Source organism: Aptenodytes patagonicus, chromosome 1 (assembly GCF_965638725.1).
Source record: "Aptenodytes patagonicus chromosome 1, bAptPat1.pri.cur, whole genome shotgun sequence".
NCBI lineage: Eukaryota > Metazoa > Chordata > Aves > Sphenisciformes > Spheniscidae > Aptenodytes > Aptenodytes patagonicus.
In genome coordinates, this window is record NC_134949.1 from 98,687,725 (window position 1) to 98,705,629 (window position 17,905).

The 17,905-nt window shown below is 40.6% G+C and overlaps 1 protein-coding gene across 3 annotated transcripts in view; it reads right to left on the reverse strand.

Annotated features, from left to right (window-relative positions):
• The window catches only part of MYH15 (myosin heavy chain 15), a 57,212-nt gene that overhangs the window by 19,754 nt on the left and 19,553 nt on the right, over positions 1-17,905 (reverse strand). For all 3 annotated transcript variants that reach the window (XM_076350486.1, XM_076350478.1, XM_076350468.1), the window contains 19 exons: positions 16,795-16,858; positions 16,605-16,703; positions 14,548-14,651; positions 13,975-14,113; positions 13,261-13,379; positions 11,911-12,060; positions 10,725-10,895; positions 9,511-9,690; positions 8,986-9,118; positions 7,078-7,145; positions 5,541-5,628; positions 5,193-5,310; positions 4,779-4,902; positions 3,941-4,077; positions 3,311-3,566; positions 2,621-2,863; positions 1,841-2,017; positions 1,168-1,313; positions 496-586 (listed from right to left, as the gene is read on the reverse strand). In XM_076350486.1, the coding sequence (XP_076206601.1) occupies positions 496-586; positions 1,168-1,313; positions 1,841-2,017; positions 2,621-2,863; positions 3,311-3,566; positions 3,941-4,077; positions 4,779-4,902; positions 5,193-5,310; positions 5,541-5,628; positions 7,078-7,145; positions 8,986-9,118; positions 9,511-9,690; positions 10,725-10,895; positions 11,911-12,060; positions 13,261-13,379; positions 13,975-14,113; positions 14,548-14,651; positions 16,605-16,703; positions 16,795-16,858 (2,607 nt within the window). The remainder of the gene's footprint in view (positions 1-495; positions 587-1,167; positions 1,314-1,840; positions 2,018-2,620; positions 2,864-3,310; positions 3,567-3,940; positions 4,078-4,778; positions 4,903-5,192; positions 5,311-5,540; positions 5,629-7,077; positions 7,146-8,985; positions 9,119-9,510; positions 9,691-10,724; positions 10,896-11,910; positions 12,061-13,260; positions 13,380-13,974; positions 14,114-14,547; positions 14,652-16,604; positions 16,704-16,794; positions 16,859-17,905) is intronic.

Sequence of the window (17,905 nt, forward strand, 5' to 3'; positions counted from 1 at the left end):
CCAAATTACACTTCATGTCCGAGTTATGCAAATGTTCTTTATTTCCAAAAAAGCAGAGCTGATATTTTGGGTCAAGACATTTTGGACTGTGCTGACTTTCTTTGGCCTTTTCATTTCCATTGAAAATTTCCTGTGCATCTGAGCCCTTCCCCTAAATTTCAAATTCTTGCTTATTACTGCTGAACTCCTCCCCAGCATCCACCCTCAGCTCCATGGTTTGGAACAATATTATTTGCTTAAAACGTTAACACCAGAGCCTTTCCGCGTTGCCTGAAACCACTAGCATTCTGTGGTCATATGTCCTGCTATTGGGAAGGAACCACTATAGAGCGAGCATCCTGAGGGGAAAAGGGATCAGTGTGGGAAGCTACAGACTTGCACCACTTTGGGTCTCAAAGCTAAGCTGCAGCTAGCCATGAAAAACCTCTGCAAAGCCCTTCAGTGAGGCACAAAGAGAAACTCATCCTAAGATACATGAGAAGGAAGCAAGCTGACCTGAAGCTCCTTGATCTTCTTCTGCAGCTGCATCACTATAGCTTGTTCATCTTCCATCTTGGAATTCAGCTGGTTCATTTCAAATTCTTTCCTGCCATGGAAAGGAAAATCCTACTATGACAATTTTCCCTGTAGCTTCAAGTTAGGCTTTTGCAATTTTTAAAGAGTTGTTCAATAAAACTTCTAATGTATCTAAAAATGAAAGCAATCCTCACCTACTGCTATTTGCATGAAAACACATCTTCCTCTGAGCAGCAGTTTCCAAGTCAAGACTCTGCATGCATTTGTGCAATAATATTTCTGGTTCTTTGTGTCATACAAAAGTAACGTTATTTTCAGACGCAGTGGAAAAATATATTTGACAGGGTCAGGTCTTTCAAAAATGCTGTCATAGCTAGTTAGGATGAACAACTTTAGAGACTTCCTTCAGCTTTCTCCTCTAAGCAATGAAAAACATAAATACCTTTTTTTTTTTTTTAATGCTGGAAAATGTTTCAGGTATACTGTGCACAAGTAAGAGTGATTTTTCCCTCCCTCCTCGGCTACACACTCTCTCCTCTCTCATGGAATTTCATTTTAGCCACCATCAGAGCAGGATGACACACCTGAAGGCTCTGAAATGACAGTGGTAACTGTGCTGCTTTATTTTGTACAACAGAATCAGTCTCTTACTTTTTTAGCTTTTCTTCCATCTGCAGCTTATCGTTCTCCAAGTCCATGACACTCTCTTGGGTCAGCTTCAAATCCCCTTCCAGTTTGCGTTTTGCCCTTTCTAGATCCATCCTCACTTTCTTCTCTTGTTCAAGTGATCCCTCAAGCTTTAGGAACAAAGTCACTTATTAAATATGTTGAACACAGATGGTTTACAACAGTCAGATGTATGCTAATCCCAGCTTTGTGCTGAGCTCTAATAAGTGGCGAAGCAGAAGTACTTAAGTACGAGCATCCTATTTTACATTTCTTGTTTTCTAGCAGCCAGCAGACATATGGGCTAAAGAAATATAACATAAGGGTTAGTCCATGCTTTACATTTGTGCAAGCATTACAGTTCTTTTAGTAACAAAGTTCTGTTTGACTTCATGCCAGTTACACTGCAAATGCAAACTGAGTGGATTTTCCCTCATTATCACACTCTTTTCAAAGGTTGAACTACACAGATAAGGTTTTATAGCATTCCTGTAATTATACCTTTTACAGACAGTACAACAAGGACTACATTTCTAAATCCTCGATCATTTCTAAAAGGACAGGAATACATTTCAAAGGTTTGCAACATTTCAGACTCATGAAACTGTAAGTGGTGGTCAAACAAGCCTGGGGAAACATGAAGGCAGAGCCAGCTTACATCATCCACTTGCTGTTCCAGTTTCAATTTAGCTTTGCTTAGTGTGTTGACCTTGTCCTCCTCTGCTTGTAGGTCATCCAGAACTTGCTGATGAGCTTCCTGCAAGGACTTTTTCTCCTTAGTAAGTTTGCTGATATTCTCATCAAGAGTTGCCATTTCTTCTGTCAGATTTTTGACCTGTGTGAGAGAGGAAGAATGTATTTGTAAGACTTTGAAGCAAGGGATTATCATAACCTGCCTCAAATGACTGTCTGTACTGAACTTGTATGCAGGAAAATGTTGGAAAGAAAGGGGTCTCTCCCCCCAAAGCCCCTTGTGGCTTTTTGAGTGAAATGGCCGCCAAGGGAGCCAATGTGTTCCAGCTCTTGTTGTAGGTTTAGTGCATTCTTTCAAATGTAATAAATTCTTTTCAGTGTCACTCACTGTGGTGGACTCCAGCTTCTGATTCTCCCTGGGAGAAGTAGATGGGCTTTATGTTTACAGGCTCTAAGAAGAGCTGGAAGAACTCATGGTTACAGCAGAAAATTGTTTACTTAAAAATGCCCAAACTAGACATAATTCTTTAGCTGAATTGCAGCAAAACTCACTTCAGAAAAAGGGAAACTTAGGCTCAGAGTTAACACTTTTTCCCTCATAAGGTCAAATAAGTCTGTATATACTGTTCCTTCAGTGTGGCCTGTATAACAGACAGTGTAAAACCATCAGAAGACCAGTAGCTTTTGTCATAAAAGTAATCCATGCCCAACCTCTTTTGAATACTTCGAGAAGTTCTAAAGGTACCTTGTTTTCAGTAGCATGCTTCTCTTTCTCTACTTTTGCAAGTGTTATTTCAAGATCATCAATATCCTTCTTGAGCTCAGAGCACTCATCTTCCAATTTTCTCTTCTTAGAAGTCAGCTCAGAATTCATCTCTTCCTCGTCCTCAACCCGCTCCGTCAGTTCTTTGACTTTGGCCTCCAGCTGAATCTTGGATTTAATCAACAAGTCGCATCGTTCCTCAGCATCTGCCAGAGTGTCTTGCTCCTGGTGTGGCACAAAGAAGAGGACAGCAATGACTGCCTGGCCTTTTTTCCTCACTTGTCCCCTATCCTGTAAGCGGTCAGAGAGCCTGATCCAACACTACAGAGCAGCACAAGGAAAATTTCCTACTTCTGATTTCAGAAGACAAGACCGACAAGTAATTAACGGAGCAGGATGAGACAGCGGTGAGCATGACTAGTCACATACAAGACTGCTGCTTCCATATCTAACTGCCACGGACATTGCCTTGGACAGAACCTGTTAAGATCTGCATTGCTAGCCCACCTGGTTATATGCTAGAACATGAGAATTTCTATCCGCTCTATTTTTTAGCAAGACTCTGACAAGACCAACAGCTTCTTTTGATTGAATTGCACTAACACTCTGGTCTGTAAGCCTTTGAGTTTCAAAGAACATATAATAAATACATGAATATATGTGTCTACTCACAGCTTGGAGCTGGAGAAGCAAATCATTTTTTTCCTGAACTAAAGAGACTTGCTTTTCTTCAAGTTCCTTTCTCCTGGCTTCAGATTTTTCCAGGGCCTCCTTCAGTTTCAAGAACTCTTCCTTCATATTGGCCATCTCCTTTTCAGTTTCTGCAGACTTCAGAAGAGGTTTGATCTTAAAGAAAAGCTTCATCCAGGGCCAGTTCTTCACAGCCATAAAAGCGCGGATGTTCCACTGAATTACAAGAAGGGCATCCCTGGTTTAAGAAGAAAACAAACAAAATTCCCTAAAGCTTAGCCTGAATTGAGAAAGTGAGATTTTTTTTCATTCTCAGTGAGTTTTATGGCTTTGTTCTCAGTAATATTAGGAACTTGTACTAGGTTCCAAGATATACAAGAAATTTCCTCCATGTCTCTTGATTTTCAGGGACATGAAAAATTTCCAAATCTGATTTTTACCAGAGCTGCAGGCAACTAATATACAGTTGCTATTATTTTTATCATACGTCTACTTTAAACCTTTAATTTAGGGTTAGCCATAGCCTTAGGGACTGCAATAATGGCTCTATTCAACTTATAATTAAATGGTAATGACTATTATCTGCTAAGATTTAAGAGAGTGACTTCATACCTGCGCTCCACTATCTTCTGAAACTCAATCCGCATCAGTCTTCCACGTGCTCTTGCCTGGATCATTGTTAAGATTTTCGCAAGTCTCTCATCCCTCATTTCTTCTAGATGGCCCAAGAGACCAGCCTTGAAGAACACCTGGTACATGCACAGATGTCATTTCACCATAACAACTGATTTCATTGCAGAGTTACACAGACCTTATTGAAATTGTCCAGAAGAACAGTATTTTTATTGACACATTATAAAGTAAAAGAGTATAGAGGGCCAAATACTACTTGCATCAGGGACTGCACTGTACAGTTCCAAAGTTGTTTTAAAACCGGGTCTCATCTCCCCAGTTTTGAATAGGCCAAACTATTTTATTCCCACATTTTTATTGCCACAGTACTTTTCAACTGTGGCAGGGTTCAAAGCAGGTCAGCTGAACCACAACTCCCAACTCCCAGAGACACCCTGCTGGTGGGATCATGTCATAATTGCACATGGCCTCACTCCAAAAGCTGCAGCTGATCTTGTGGTCCATAGATGTTTGAGTGTACCTATATTATATTAAATAAGCTGTTGTTTTACTGGGGGGCATGGAGCATCAGCTGCTGCTGTGGACACTTGTAGTATTGTTGTAATAAAAGCTTTGTGGGAGCTTGACCCAGAGAAATAAGTCCTCTAGCACAGCTTAAAAATTAATATCACTTTGCTGCTATATTGCTGGTTCCTTGTATTATTAACTCTTCATTAATTGCCACCACCATAAATTGCATAATGTCCTATTCTGCAAATTAGGTATTAGATCCATCTCTTTTCTCTTTACATAAGCAGTGACGGTCTTTTCTGGTTACCTTGGTGTGTCCGAAACGATATTGGTTATGGTCAACATCTAAAGATGCCAGCAGTTTTTCAGCAGCTTTTCTGCTGTCCACAAACTTATCCTCTGGGATTGCACCTGGATTCAGAATACGGTACCTGTTAATAACAGATAAGCAATGAGTAAAATTGGCCTAGGTTCTGCTTTTTTTTCCGCCCTCCTCTCTTCCCCCAAAACTTTTTAAAAAACCCCAACAAAACCTAGGGTTATTTCTTACTTTGCATCTACACAGACACAAGCAAGAGCAGAATTCTGCCTTCCATGTCCAGGCAAACTGAATGGAAAATAAACTTGAATGGAATAAAATACCTCAAATAAAAATGAGAAGACATGCTTTGCTTATTTTGACTGATGGGTTAGGACAGGAGACAACACAGATCTGCATTACCTTTGTTTAAAGTCAGCATAAAGCACCCTGTTTGGGAAACCCTTACGGCAAATGCGGATGCCTTCCAGGACACCATTACAGCGGAGCTGATGCAAGACAAGGAAAGCATCCATTTCACCTACAGGGGAAAAACAAGGCTAAATTAAATGTAGTTTCTCCATAGGGCTTAATCTTCATTTCACCTAGGGAATTGGAAAATGTGAGGTGTCATCTCCTGAAAGAGCAATGCCATTGGATAAAATGAACAACACAGACAGTATTTAAGTACAATCTGGTGACTTGGAAGTAAGTATTGGAATGACATAGTTCAAATATACTAAAATTTTAAGACTGTTGTGTTTTCCATACCTGGAGTTTTTGATTCATTGGGGATAATGCACCGTACAAAGTGAGGGGCTGTAGATCTTAGGTTAGTCATCAGCTTATTTAAATTTTCCTAGAACAGACATATTAAAAACACAATTAGCTTTAGCAGTTTAGTGGAATTCAAATCACCTGTTTCTTTGGTTTGTTGGTTGTTAAGTTTATTAAGGTAATCTTTCTAAATAGTCTCCAACAAAATTGTAAGCTTACCAAAATTATTAGAGAGAAATGTGTTCAAATAAACCAAAGTATAAATTAACTTTATTATAGGAATCCACATCAGTTTTAGCAAAGTCTTAAGAAGACACGTGTTTTACTTACAACCCCAGAAATGTCAGAAACAAGATGAACAGCAAGCAAGATGCACTATCATCCTGCAGAGCATTTCTGTAAAGCCAACTGCATTTTTGACTAGTCACTTCACCACTCACTGAGGATAGTTCACCTTTCCCATCTGTTCCTCATAAAACCTGGGTTTTTGTCCTCCTGGCCAAACATTTTCCCTTTATTGATTTTAATCGGAAATCTCCCAGGCAGGCAGCAAGCTAGCTCGGAAGAAGCCAACCATTCAGTGCCTACCAGTGATCACCAAGCTCTGCAGAAAGTGTTTTTTCTAGTAAGCAGAAAATAGGGACCATTAGAGGTGGAATATAATGTCATCAGTGCAACTGTTCAAACTGAAAATTTCTCATACTCCAGTCAGGACGATAAAGGAGACAACCTGAGCTGGGTACTTAGCAGCTCCTTGTGTGCTGGAAAGTGTGCTTCTATTTATGGATTATTAAATTACTGCCTGAGTGAACCTTCAGCTGCCTTTACACTTCTTCAGGCTGGTAAGATACAGGTCTCAATTTCCCATGATTTCCCTTCATGAGGAGTACCTCCAAACAAGATAAAATGATACGACTAGTGGGAGATAACGACTTCCTTCCCTACCTGAGGTTTACCTATACTATAGCTTCCTCAATGTTTCCCATAAGAAATGGTACTAAAGGTAAATTACAGGCCCCATTTTTCCCCAGGCATGATCCTAGCGACAGCTTCCACCAGGAGCACATATCAGTCCCAGTAGAAGGGAATTGCTCAGGAAAAAAGAGGCTATATGCCACTCCATTCAACAACTTTTGTTTTCCATGACTGCTCTAACCCTAGGATCCAATTACAAACAGTAATCAGATAGGGACTAGCAAATGACTTGTAATCAGTTCTTGTTCCAAAGACATGCATGAAGGTATAAGCCACAAAATAACGGACAAAGGTTGTTCACAACATTTTGTGATACTTTCTCAAATAGAATAAAAAACACTTAATCTCCTGAACGCCCAAAGAAGATAAAATGGAGCAGCCCCTCACACACGCGGTTTTGAATAACAGTGTATTCACTTAGCCAAGGTCAATAACCCAGGCCCCAAATCAAATTCCAATGTTGGATTTCAATTTTTTTTGTCCATTACAATCCTTAACATTCCTCTTCAAAGCATTGTCTTAACTCAAACCATCAGGTGGGGAGAGGTAAACAAACCTTGTGCAATGAGGACACCGTTTGAAAAGAAGCACCTTTCTTGCGTTTCTTTTCTCCACCCTGGTCAGCTAAGAAAAAAATGAAATAAATAAAAATCACAATCTGTATGTCAGTAAGGGGGGCAGGCAGGGCACGGGAGATGGACAAACTGTTCTAACAGTACAACTTCCTTTGAATGAAAGGTGTAGCTAATGACTTGATGGCTCTGATTGCTCAAATATTACACAAAAACTTCTGAACATCAAGTGTTATGTATCACAAGTTTGCAGCTCTCTGTCCATACTCAGGATTTTTGTCAAAGACCACTGTAAGCTTTCTGGATTGCATTTCCATTTCAGATCTAGGCAGCATCACTTGTTATGTAGAAATTCCATAAATATGAATAAGGCAGAAAAATAACTTTTAATAAAAAAGAGTAGTTTGTAGTTCATTAAAAAGCCTATAGGGTGAGATGATGTAGAAAAAGCTAAAGAAAAGCAATACTTATGGAAAAGTTATGCTGTATATTGTACTGTATAGACACTGATTCTCATGTGTCTGCTATGCAGACACTGAACTTGCACAAGTAACATTTGTCTAGAATAGAGGGAAATGGATATTTGTAATTTTAGATATAGTAGCTTTGCATCCCCTGAATTTTGCTTAAAGCTTCAGAGTCAAAATCACTCAGATCCTCCGAAGGAATGCTAGTTTCTGACATGACCATTACGAAGTTTCACAAGAGCCAAACATGAGCCAAAAACGTACAGCAATTGCTGTATCTTTCTAAACACCGGACCATTAGATCATTCCCAGGAGGTCTGGCATTCTGTCACCTGTCAACAATAGTCAACATAAAAGGAGAAGCGAAGAGTGCAATGTGCTTGACGCAATTATCCACAGCCTTTCCCCCTTTTGAAAGTGACACTGCCGAGCCTCAAAGAGGCTCATCTGGACAGGCTGTTCTTTTCTCCTGACACTGAGGAAAAGCAAGGTAGTATTCTGACAGACAGGAATATCCACAGGCAAATAGGCAGTTAGTAACTCGCAAGAATTTGCTAGTGGCAGGATTTTTGTTATTTACATTCAGCTCCGTCTCTTATTCACATTATCAAGTCTGCAGCCTGCTTGCTTCCTCAGAAAGTGTCTTATGATTCATGACAACAGCATCTATAGAAATGAGGTTACTAATAAATAGGCTGTAAGTGATTGCAACTTCAGGACATAGGAGCTACATCTTTGTAATGAATGCCAGTCTTATTTACTTAAGATCAATTTCCTGTATGCTTGCTACTTGTCTTCTCACAAATAAAACAGTTCTGTGTAATGCATACAGCTTAAATATGTTCTCAGACATACATTAGTCTTGTCAAACAACAACAACAACAACAAAAAACCCAACAGCAATCAAAAAGGAAGATGTATTGGCAAAATCTTCTACTTTGGCCAATGTGGGATGGTGTTCAGGTACCTTCAGTGTCTACTTGCCACTAATCCAACAAAATATTCCAAAACACTCTCTTGACCTTGTATTTCTTATTTAATTCAGGATGGCTAGCAAGGAGGGCTACAGTGTAGGAAACAAAAGTTGTTCTTGTTCATAGTCATTTATGTATAAAATTTTTTGTGCAACACTTGCCTGCATATCTGAACACTTGCAGGCTCAAACTCCCACTGGAATGTTCACAACCCACAGATTTCCTTGCCAAAATTGCTCAGAGGTATTACGCATTCAAACTAGCTGAGTTAATGGCCTCCTTGGTATAACTGGCAAACTCCTACAGATGCTGTGCGCATCTAAATAATTAGTCACTGCCTCATTTAGCATTGAGTCAATTGCAGTTGAAAGAATTGTTTTGTTTCTTAAATTCATTCCCAACCACGCATCCCAGAAATGAAAGAAAAACGCTGTGAACTGATTCTGCTTACCGCTGTCAGCACTAACGTAGCTTTCAAACAAGCTTGCCAGGAGTTTGTTGGATGATTTTTGGAAAATACCTACTACAGTTTCATTAAGCGGGTCTTTGTTCTTCTCAAGCCACCCAATGATGTTATAGGGAACCTACAGCAAGACATGGAAAACAAATCAGAGGTTGCAAATGTTCCCCTTCAGAGCAGCCAGTAGTCCTTTACGGATTGGCTTGAAGCTAGTCTGAATCTGATTATAGGAAAAGCGATAAAGGCAAGGCAAGGCATATTTTCAGCAAAAGCACTATTAGCCTTCCTCGGTTTGTTTTGGTTTATTTGTGTATCCAAGGACCAGATGTCTTGGAGTCTGGTGGCATCTTACTGTGTTGCAATACTTGTGCAGAGAGAGTAGATGTCTGCTTTTACTCCTCACTGTCCCTTTCTTCCCCTCTTCATCCTTCCCACCCTCCCTTGTTGTGCGCTATGGGCCAAACCCCACCTGGAAGACCTCTAATACAAAGCCTACCCGCAGGCAGAGGAACTTACTGCACCGGCATAATGAAGAAGTTCAAAGTGAGCTTCGTATTTCCTTTTCTTATCAGGCCTGGGCTTCTGTAAGTTAGGTGACTTGCCAAGATGATTGTCATAAAGTTTGGCTTTGAATGTCATATCTGTAGCTTTCGGGAACATACATTCCTCTTCAAGGATAGACAGGATTCCCAGTGGCTGTGGATTTAAGAACATCTTTGTTGCAAAATGCTTAGGCTGCCTGCTTTCAGTAGCTGGGCAGCCTTTAAGTTTGATCTGATGGAATTTTAAGCCTGCAAAATTTCTTCTCATCCTGAGGAGGAAGCCTTTGACTATTCTGTTAAAATAGTAACCACACCTTTGACTATTCAGTATGTCACTTCTGCCTTAGGAGTCTTTATGATGACTTCCAGAAAGGGTTTGATTTACCTTTCAAGGCAGTTGGACCAACTAGCATTTTATTATTCGTGTCTCAGGAAAAGGTGAACTAACTTCCTAGCACTGGACAGATGGTTTGAGGCACTAGGATCATGCGCAGTTATCTTACCCCTGGAGAAGAAAGTCATCAGGTAGAAGAGCACTTAATAATCAGCCTTTCTACTCCAGCTGTTCCAAATGTCCTGCTAATGCAAGACTCAAAATTTCATTTTTCCTCACAGGTCAGCAGGGTTAGATACCAAGCCGTAAGAGATGGCAGAAAGAGAGATACAGCAAGGGACAGCTGTCCCCACCAGGACCACATTATACTCACAAAGAAGAGAAAAGGAAAGGCATATCCCATGCTGGGGAAGCGGTGAGAGGGAACATGTAATGTAAGAAACAGGAGCCTCACAGGGAGAGGTACAGGACATGTGACTGAAACATAGCATTTGCCCTGAAAAGCTGACAAGTAAGTTTGATGTTAAGCATTATGTGAAACAAAGTAAATGGAAGAAGAGTAGGGACAGAGAAAGACAAAAGTAAAAACCAAGGAAGATTGTACAGACATACAAATTAACAGTTACAGCTTGTGGTTACTGTTGGCTCTGTAAGGCAAACTTATGGAGGTCAAGCCAAGTAGCCACAAATGCCGCAAATACTGATTTTCCTTTAATTCTGTATTGCATGTAGAAAGGCAAGAAGCTTGTCCTGCTGTTTATCCTACTCTGTTCACTGGGACCTGAGGACATCTCCAAGGCAGCATCATGAATAAAACCAATTCAGAAAATACACCTTAGCACTCCTGTACATACCTTCTCAATTAGATCAATGCAGGCCTGCAGGTCCATGCCAAAATCAATGAATACCCATTCAATGCCTTCCTTCTTATACTCGTCTTGCTCCAGGACAAACATGTGATGATTGAAAAACTGTTGCAGTTTCTCATTAGTGTAATTGATACAGAGTTGCTCAAAGCTGTTAAACTGCAGAAGGAGGTAAAAAAGAAGCATTTGCACCACAGTTAACTATGGTAAGGGCTTGGTGGACCGGCAAGAAGGAAACTGTTTACACCTAAAGCCTTGTAAACAGTAACTGGTTGAGAAACTATTGAGCGTAACACCGGAGGCAAAGGAGGGGGGAGTTCAGTAGCAGGCTGCTGGCTGCCTCATGTGCTGTCCTCCGGAGTGTAAGAATGCCCAGATTTGTTCAGGTCTCTCAAGATGCACGTGCCTTTCCTTCAGCAGCATGCCACACCAGTCCTGTAAAGCAGAGCCAATGCACTCTTTGCTCTGCTGCGTACGGAGAGCAACACGTAGCAGCAACAGCATTAAGCACTGGTCTTCAGGAATGGATTCTGAGAAACAGAAGTTGTGACGTGCTTTTCTCACATACACTTGTTTACAATGATGGTAGAATCATGGAACAGCCCAGGTTGGAAGGGACCTCAAAAGACCATCTGGTCCAACCTTTCGTGGGAGAGGGAGCCTAGGTGAGATTGTCTAGCACCCTGTCCAATCGCATCTTGAAAACCTCCAGTGATGGGGGCTCTACCAAGTCCTGAGGAGGTTGTTCCAGTGAGTGACTGTTCTCACTGTAAAAAATTTCTTTCTTATATCGAGATGAAGATATATGTCTCTCATCTTGAGATACAAAGAGGAAGAAATATCATACCCTATAAAAGATGCTTTCTCTCAAAGAGAAAGAGTGGGAACAATACATTCTCCTAAAACACAGCCCAAAGCATGTGAGATGTTGTCTTTGCTAAAGGTTGCCACCCTCTTCCTTCCCAGGAACTATCAGCATGTCCAGCTGTGCTAAATGCTGAGTGTTTTCTACATTTATTTATGGAAAAACCTTGTAAAATAATATACACGATTTGCTTTATGGCTTTCTGAGCACTTTGCCTTCTGTTCATTTAGAAAAAGAAATACCCACTCAAGAGCTATCGCTTGGTATCTTTTATGTCCTTCCACCAAGTCCTCACACATTAATACTCACATCAAAGATTTCAAACCCGGCAATATCCAGGACTCCAATGAAGAACTGTCTTGGCAGCTTAGTGTCCAAAGTCTTGTTGATACGGAGCACCAGCCATTTGAACATTCGATCATACACTGCCTTAGATAAGGCTCCAACAGCATATAAAACCTAAAATACATGTTTCAAAATACCAGTGTGTGGAACAGAATTCACTGTGGAACACAAGGATTTCAGCGCAGTAACCTATTTCAATCCCTACTTATGGTTTAAATGAAATTTCACAATAGTTCCTATAATCACCAAGGCATACTTGAGCAACCTGGTCTAGTTGAAGATGTCCCTGCCCACGGCAGGGGGGTTGGACTAGACGACCTTTAGAGGTCCTTTCCAACCCAAACTATTCTATGATTCTATATACTTAATACAACACACAGCTTCTCCCATTATCTATGCTGACTTTTCTTCAAATTGCTGTTATATATATGTATGTATACTAACACGTACATGAAGTGCTAGCAAAGTACCTCTTGGGGAAACAGATGGACAGCAAGTTGCAAAAGTTTTAATCCTTTACATTGCCATGGAAGTTAGGTACCAGAAAGCTCACGGGCTGGATGCCAGCCATGATGTCCAGAGCTACTGCCAGAATAGGGAAGGTCTGTGCTCAAGTTGCCCATTGCCATTTGCTTCTAATTTTTGAGGGATGCTGTGGCATAAGCAGGCGATGGGAAAAGTCTGTCAAAAGTCTCTTCTTTAGCCTATGCACAACTACACCGATAGGATAGACCTCTCTCCAGCAGTTTTCTAGTTTCTGAGCCTGTACCACAGCCTGTCTTCAAACAACAATTTTCACTGTAACCAAAATGCTGCAGCATCTTCTACAATACTGCTACAGCTGCAGCAGTACTAACCCAAGGTCTTTTGTTTCCTAAATTAAGAGATACCTTTATGTGGATATTGCCTTTAGCTGATTGAGGTCACATAGAGCTTAAAATTACATGAATAATGAATGAATGACGAGTGAATAAATAATCCATTGCTCAACTCTGCTAGGTAACTATACTCATCCAGAATTAGATATTAATCCCCATATGGTTTTACTGCACCTGATTTCCTTGAGTAGCTGCTACTAACACATCAGAAAAACAATCCTATCAAAGGCAGTGCCAGCCACTATTCCTTTGTCAGTCTCTACCAGTTTCCCGCACTTTCACTGTCTATTCCCCCAAGTTTGGGGATATAAAATGAGAACAGGTACTAGAGGTACATGTTAATATTTCTAGCAGCTGTCTGTCTCTCTGAGATGTTACAGATGAATCCTCAAGGCTGTGGGACAGGTATCCAAATACCCTGAAAGCTTCTCCTTACCTGTTCAACACTTTGGCCTTTGGTCACATACTCATTGCCAACTTTCACTCTAGGGTGCAACAAACCCTTAACCAAATCAGAGGAGTTGATTCCCATTAGGTAGGCAGCTTTGTCAGCACCTGATCAAGAGAAAAAAGGTTTCAACTGGCTTTGAACTTCTACATGGAAACATGCCTAGCTAAGAAAAAAAATATTAAGTACATCCACTTCCAAAGAGAAACTGGATAAAGACCTTGCTCTTTTAATGATTTGTGTTAGGTGTGCCTGTACTCTCCCTTGTGTTAGAGAAGGTCATCTAGCTACCTTAGACCCCAGCTGCTGCAAGAATCACACTTGAGAAACTCTTCAGGTATAGGGAAAAGAACGTATCTCCACACTGGTTATAGACAGTTTCATGTGCAAGAGGAAGTAAAGAAACAAGATCTGAAGACATGAAAGAGAAAACTAAAGCAACACCTTTTTACAACCATTTTGTTCAAATGGTCACAAAAATGGAATTTCATTGGGTTACTCTGACTGTGTCTATTCACCTTCTACTAAGTAACATAACCCACCACTGAACAAGCCACTGCTACAAATAAAGCACAACACTCTTGGCTGAGCAGGAGCTACATTGTGCAAGATCAAAGCAAACAGGCTGCTTCTTCCTCAACACAGAGCATGATACATGCCAGACTTTTGAAGATAAGGAGTAATTTTAGATGTTATTCCTACTTTCAGTGCCATCAGCCTCTGCCTGCTCTTCTCTGGGTCTTTGTTTGAATTTCATGTTTCCAAAGTGCATGATGGCACCTGTGAGCTTGTAGGCACCACACTTCTCATCGGACACAAATCCCAAGATGTCCATGGCTTGCTGTGAAAAGGAAAAGCAGATATTTTGTCACTTCCCTATTCAAAAGCAATGGCATTTTGCCGCCCCACAATCTACCTTTGCATGGCAGACATTACTAACCAGCCAAGGGGTGTTATCTCACAAAGCAGCCACTGGAACACCCTGAAGACCCAGCACTGGCTGCGGAGTGGGAGGAAAGCTCCCTTTATCTAGCATTTTATATATCAAAATTGTAAGAACTTTGTGCCCATGGGCATTACATGGAGCAAGGCCAGATTCTAAAATGTAATAGTTTATCAAGCCTCGTGCTTCATAGTATGAATGCAATTAAGACCCATTTCTGCTTTCATTTTAGTCCAATAGTTTCAGTGACAGAAGTTAGGCTCCTGCCAGCACTTTTCCTCCCCACATGCATCTAATCTATGAAGCACAAAGTCAAATCAATACAGGCTTACATCCGTTGCCATCAGTTCTTCTCCATCATCCAAGTTGTCCACTGTAACTACTCCTTGTGAGCAAAAGTGGTAGTCATATGGATTGGTAGATACCAGTAGCGTATCTGTAAAAGAACTGCCAAGGTCAAAACTGCCATCCGTTCAGGATATCCAAAAAAAATGGAGATCAAAAGATCAACTCTGACATACATTTATCTCTGCACAACTGTGTATAAAGTTGTTTTCTGGTTTTTTTTACAACTGCAGGGCAGCAACCAACTCTCTCATTCTACTAGTCCAGTCTGAAGACCAAGATTTAGAGAAAGCGTGAATAAAAAGAACATGGGAATACTGCATACACATCTATTAAGCATGTCTTGCAGTATACTGAGTTCATAATCTTCTGTATAGCCCTACTTTCTGCCTTGCATGCCTGTAGGGGTAAAAATCCCATCTAAGTACAGAGGAAAAAGATTTCAGTATGATTCAAGACAGGAACAATGGGCATGGTTCCCCTCTTTTATAACAGATTCACAAAATGGTGACTTCCAGGACTCTTTGCGGAAGACACTTGGCTCTTGATGAACAAAAGTCTGAATATGGCGCTCTCTTTCTCTCTTCTTTCCTTTTCCTTCACATCAAAACCCAAAAATGTAGAGTTGTTTTCTAGAAAGCTAGCTGGCTCCAAAACTACAGGGAGAGTCCTGCTTCCCTAAACCAACAGAAAGTTTCACCCACGTTCAGCAGACCAAGGTTTGATCTAGATTTCAATCTTTTTATATACATACGCACATACCTACATGTCTAAATACGAATGTATGTGTATATGTAAATATATATGTCTATCAATATATGTGTATATAAAATCATATTTTCTGTAAGTCTTACTTTGCTATGTAGTCACTATGTTATGTATTCATTTATCTATATTTATATTTTTCTATATTTATACTTATCTATATTTATACTTATCTATATTTAGATATGTATGCATTTATATACAAATGCATACATTTCATGTCTACAAAACAGAAGTCCCCATTGGTTTCAGCCTCTTCAGGAGCCTGCAGACATGCTCCTGCTGGCCAGAAAGGTGTGTGCTGTTGTGGAGTATACAGACAGACAGTTTATGAGAAAGAGCATATTTTCCCAGCACAGGGATTCACACAGAAATCTCATTGCAATGCTTCCTTGAAATCTTTCCCGTAATCGTCATTAATTAGGCCGCATGAAAGCTAAGAGCGTTAGGGACTTGACCACGCACTGTCAGGATAATAAGACTTCAAAACAGATTATGATTTCTATGGCTTAGTAGGAGTTTAGTGGAGCAATAAAGTGACTCTTCAATGTATTTTATAAAATGTGTTCCTTCAGAGCGCAAATTAAAGTCAGCAAACCACATCACTTAAATAACTAGTGAAGGTTTTATTCAAAGCATTAGGAGATGGGAGCAGAGAGACCTCATCCGCTCTCTGCTCTTCTCCCGCAGGTCTATGGGACCACATTCAGCCAGGGGAAGTTTGAAAGGGGTAATCGCCACATAATCAGCAGCAGACAGCTTTCCATAATCTCTCTTGCTACACAACATGCTAGGGTGCCAGTTTTGGCACTTGGGGCAGAAAGAGGAAACTAGCTTTTCTTCATGGGACCTATAAGCAAATCTCCTCATATGAGAAAATCTGGATAATTAAAGTTTTATCACCACAAATGCTTTTGGAGGCGTAGCATTTTCCAGATGTTTCAAGACCTTGGATTACACAAATTCAGTGTGACATTTTTTGCCTTTATAATGCTACGTTTTAAAAGTCCTGTCTGAGCCTCATTTGCTTTAGACTAATCTGCAATATCACTTCACTTTGTAGAGTACCCGCATCAGTGTATCACAGAAAAATGGTCTCTGTTGCTGCCATTGGAACAGCATCTTTAAAAGAGTGTATTTGACAGTGGAAGTTCAGTTTCATCGAGTGGAAGCATAAGGGCCTTTCTGCACATGGGTTTGCACCCTTGCCCCCTCCTCAGCCACTGTCTGTTCAGCTGAAGGTTGGTTCTTAAAAGCTGTGGATCCACATAATGCTTACCCAGTAACTCTGGTTTCTTTCCTGACAGGATTTGGTAGAAGATGTGATAGTCTCTTTCACCCGGTTGCTGGAAAATCACTCGGGATTTCTCCAATAAATCTAGTTGCACAAAGGAAAATTCAGTGAGAAAGGCTCTCCAAGCTTTCAGATGAGCAATTGTATTTTTAAAAGGAGAGAGTTTGCTGCTTACAAATCTCAATATCAGCAGATGACAGCTTGCCTGTGGTTCCAAAATGGATTCGGATAAATTTACCCTAATTCACACAGAAGAATATTCTAATTAGTGCATATAGTATACACAGAGGGAAACAAAGGATGCTGCTTGAAGGCAATCATTTGGCCCAAAGAATCAGTTTATGCTAACTCCTTGGCTTTGCACAGGCAGATTTTCAATGAGAAATATCAAACAATGATACTACACTTTTCCAAGCCTAAATCTGTACATACAGCTATGTAATCAGCTTGTGGGGAAAGGATAACAGGGTACTTATCTGCCAGGCTAAGATACTGGAATGCATGTAGCTTCCAGTTTCGTGATGCTGGTTTACTGTAATGCAGGACTCAGAGCAATAAGCCTGGGCATAAGACACAACAGGCTCCTTTTTTGACTCCTCCTCATTTGCAGTCCTGACTTATATGCAACTACTTATGTCAGAAGGGTGCTGTGATTTTACACTGCTTTGCCCATTAATTTTGCATATTCATCCCCCAAAATTCATAAAAATTGAGCAGTTTTCATTTAATTTATCATATTCAAACACATCAACTTTTAAAAATAATTAATCTCTGTTTCAGCTGACAAACTCCTTATACAATTGTGTAGCTTTCCACAGATGCTTACAACCTCTGACCCTCTCCACCCCTTCCAATTTCATTTTTAACTGGATTTGTTAGGGAAGCATGGGCTACAAACTCAGGCTGTCATCCTCATGCCATTCCTTTTGGACATCTGAGCCAACATCAACCAGATGTGGCAGAGGCAGAGCTCCCAAGGGGATTGCTGTCCTGCAAGCCTAATGGAAATGAGGAGAGGCCCAAGGTCATGTCAATACTGGGGGACAAGCAGGGACAGCTTACTCAGCCAAAAAGGTAGATGGTATGGATCAAAGGTAAGAGTACTGCTGCACGTGTGGGTCTGCAGAGGGGGGAGATGTGGGAGGGAGCAGCGACTGTGGTGTATTTCTGACACTTAGTGACAAAGTAGAGCTATTATAGGGAGAGGGAATGACTGAGGCTAGTGGAAAACATGGTAAGAAAATACAGCTATGCAACAGATGCAGTCGTGGGGAATATCTGCTGTT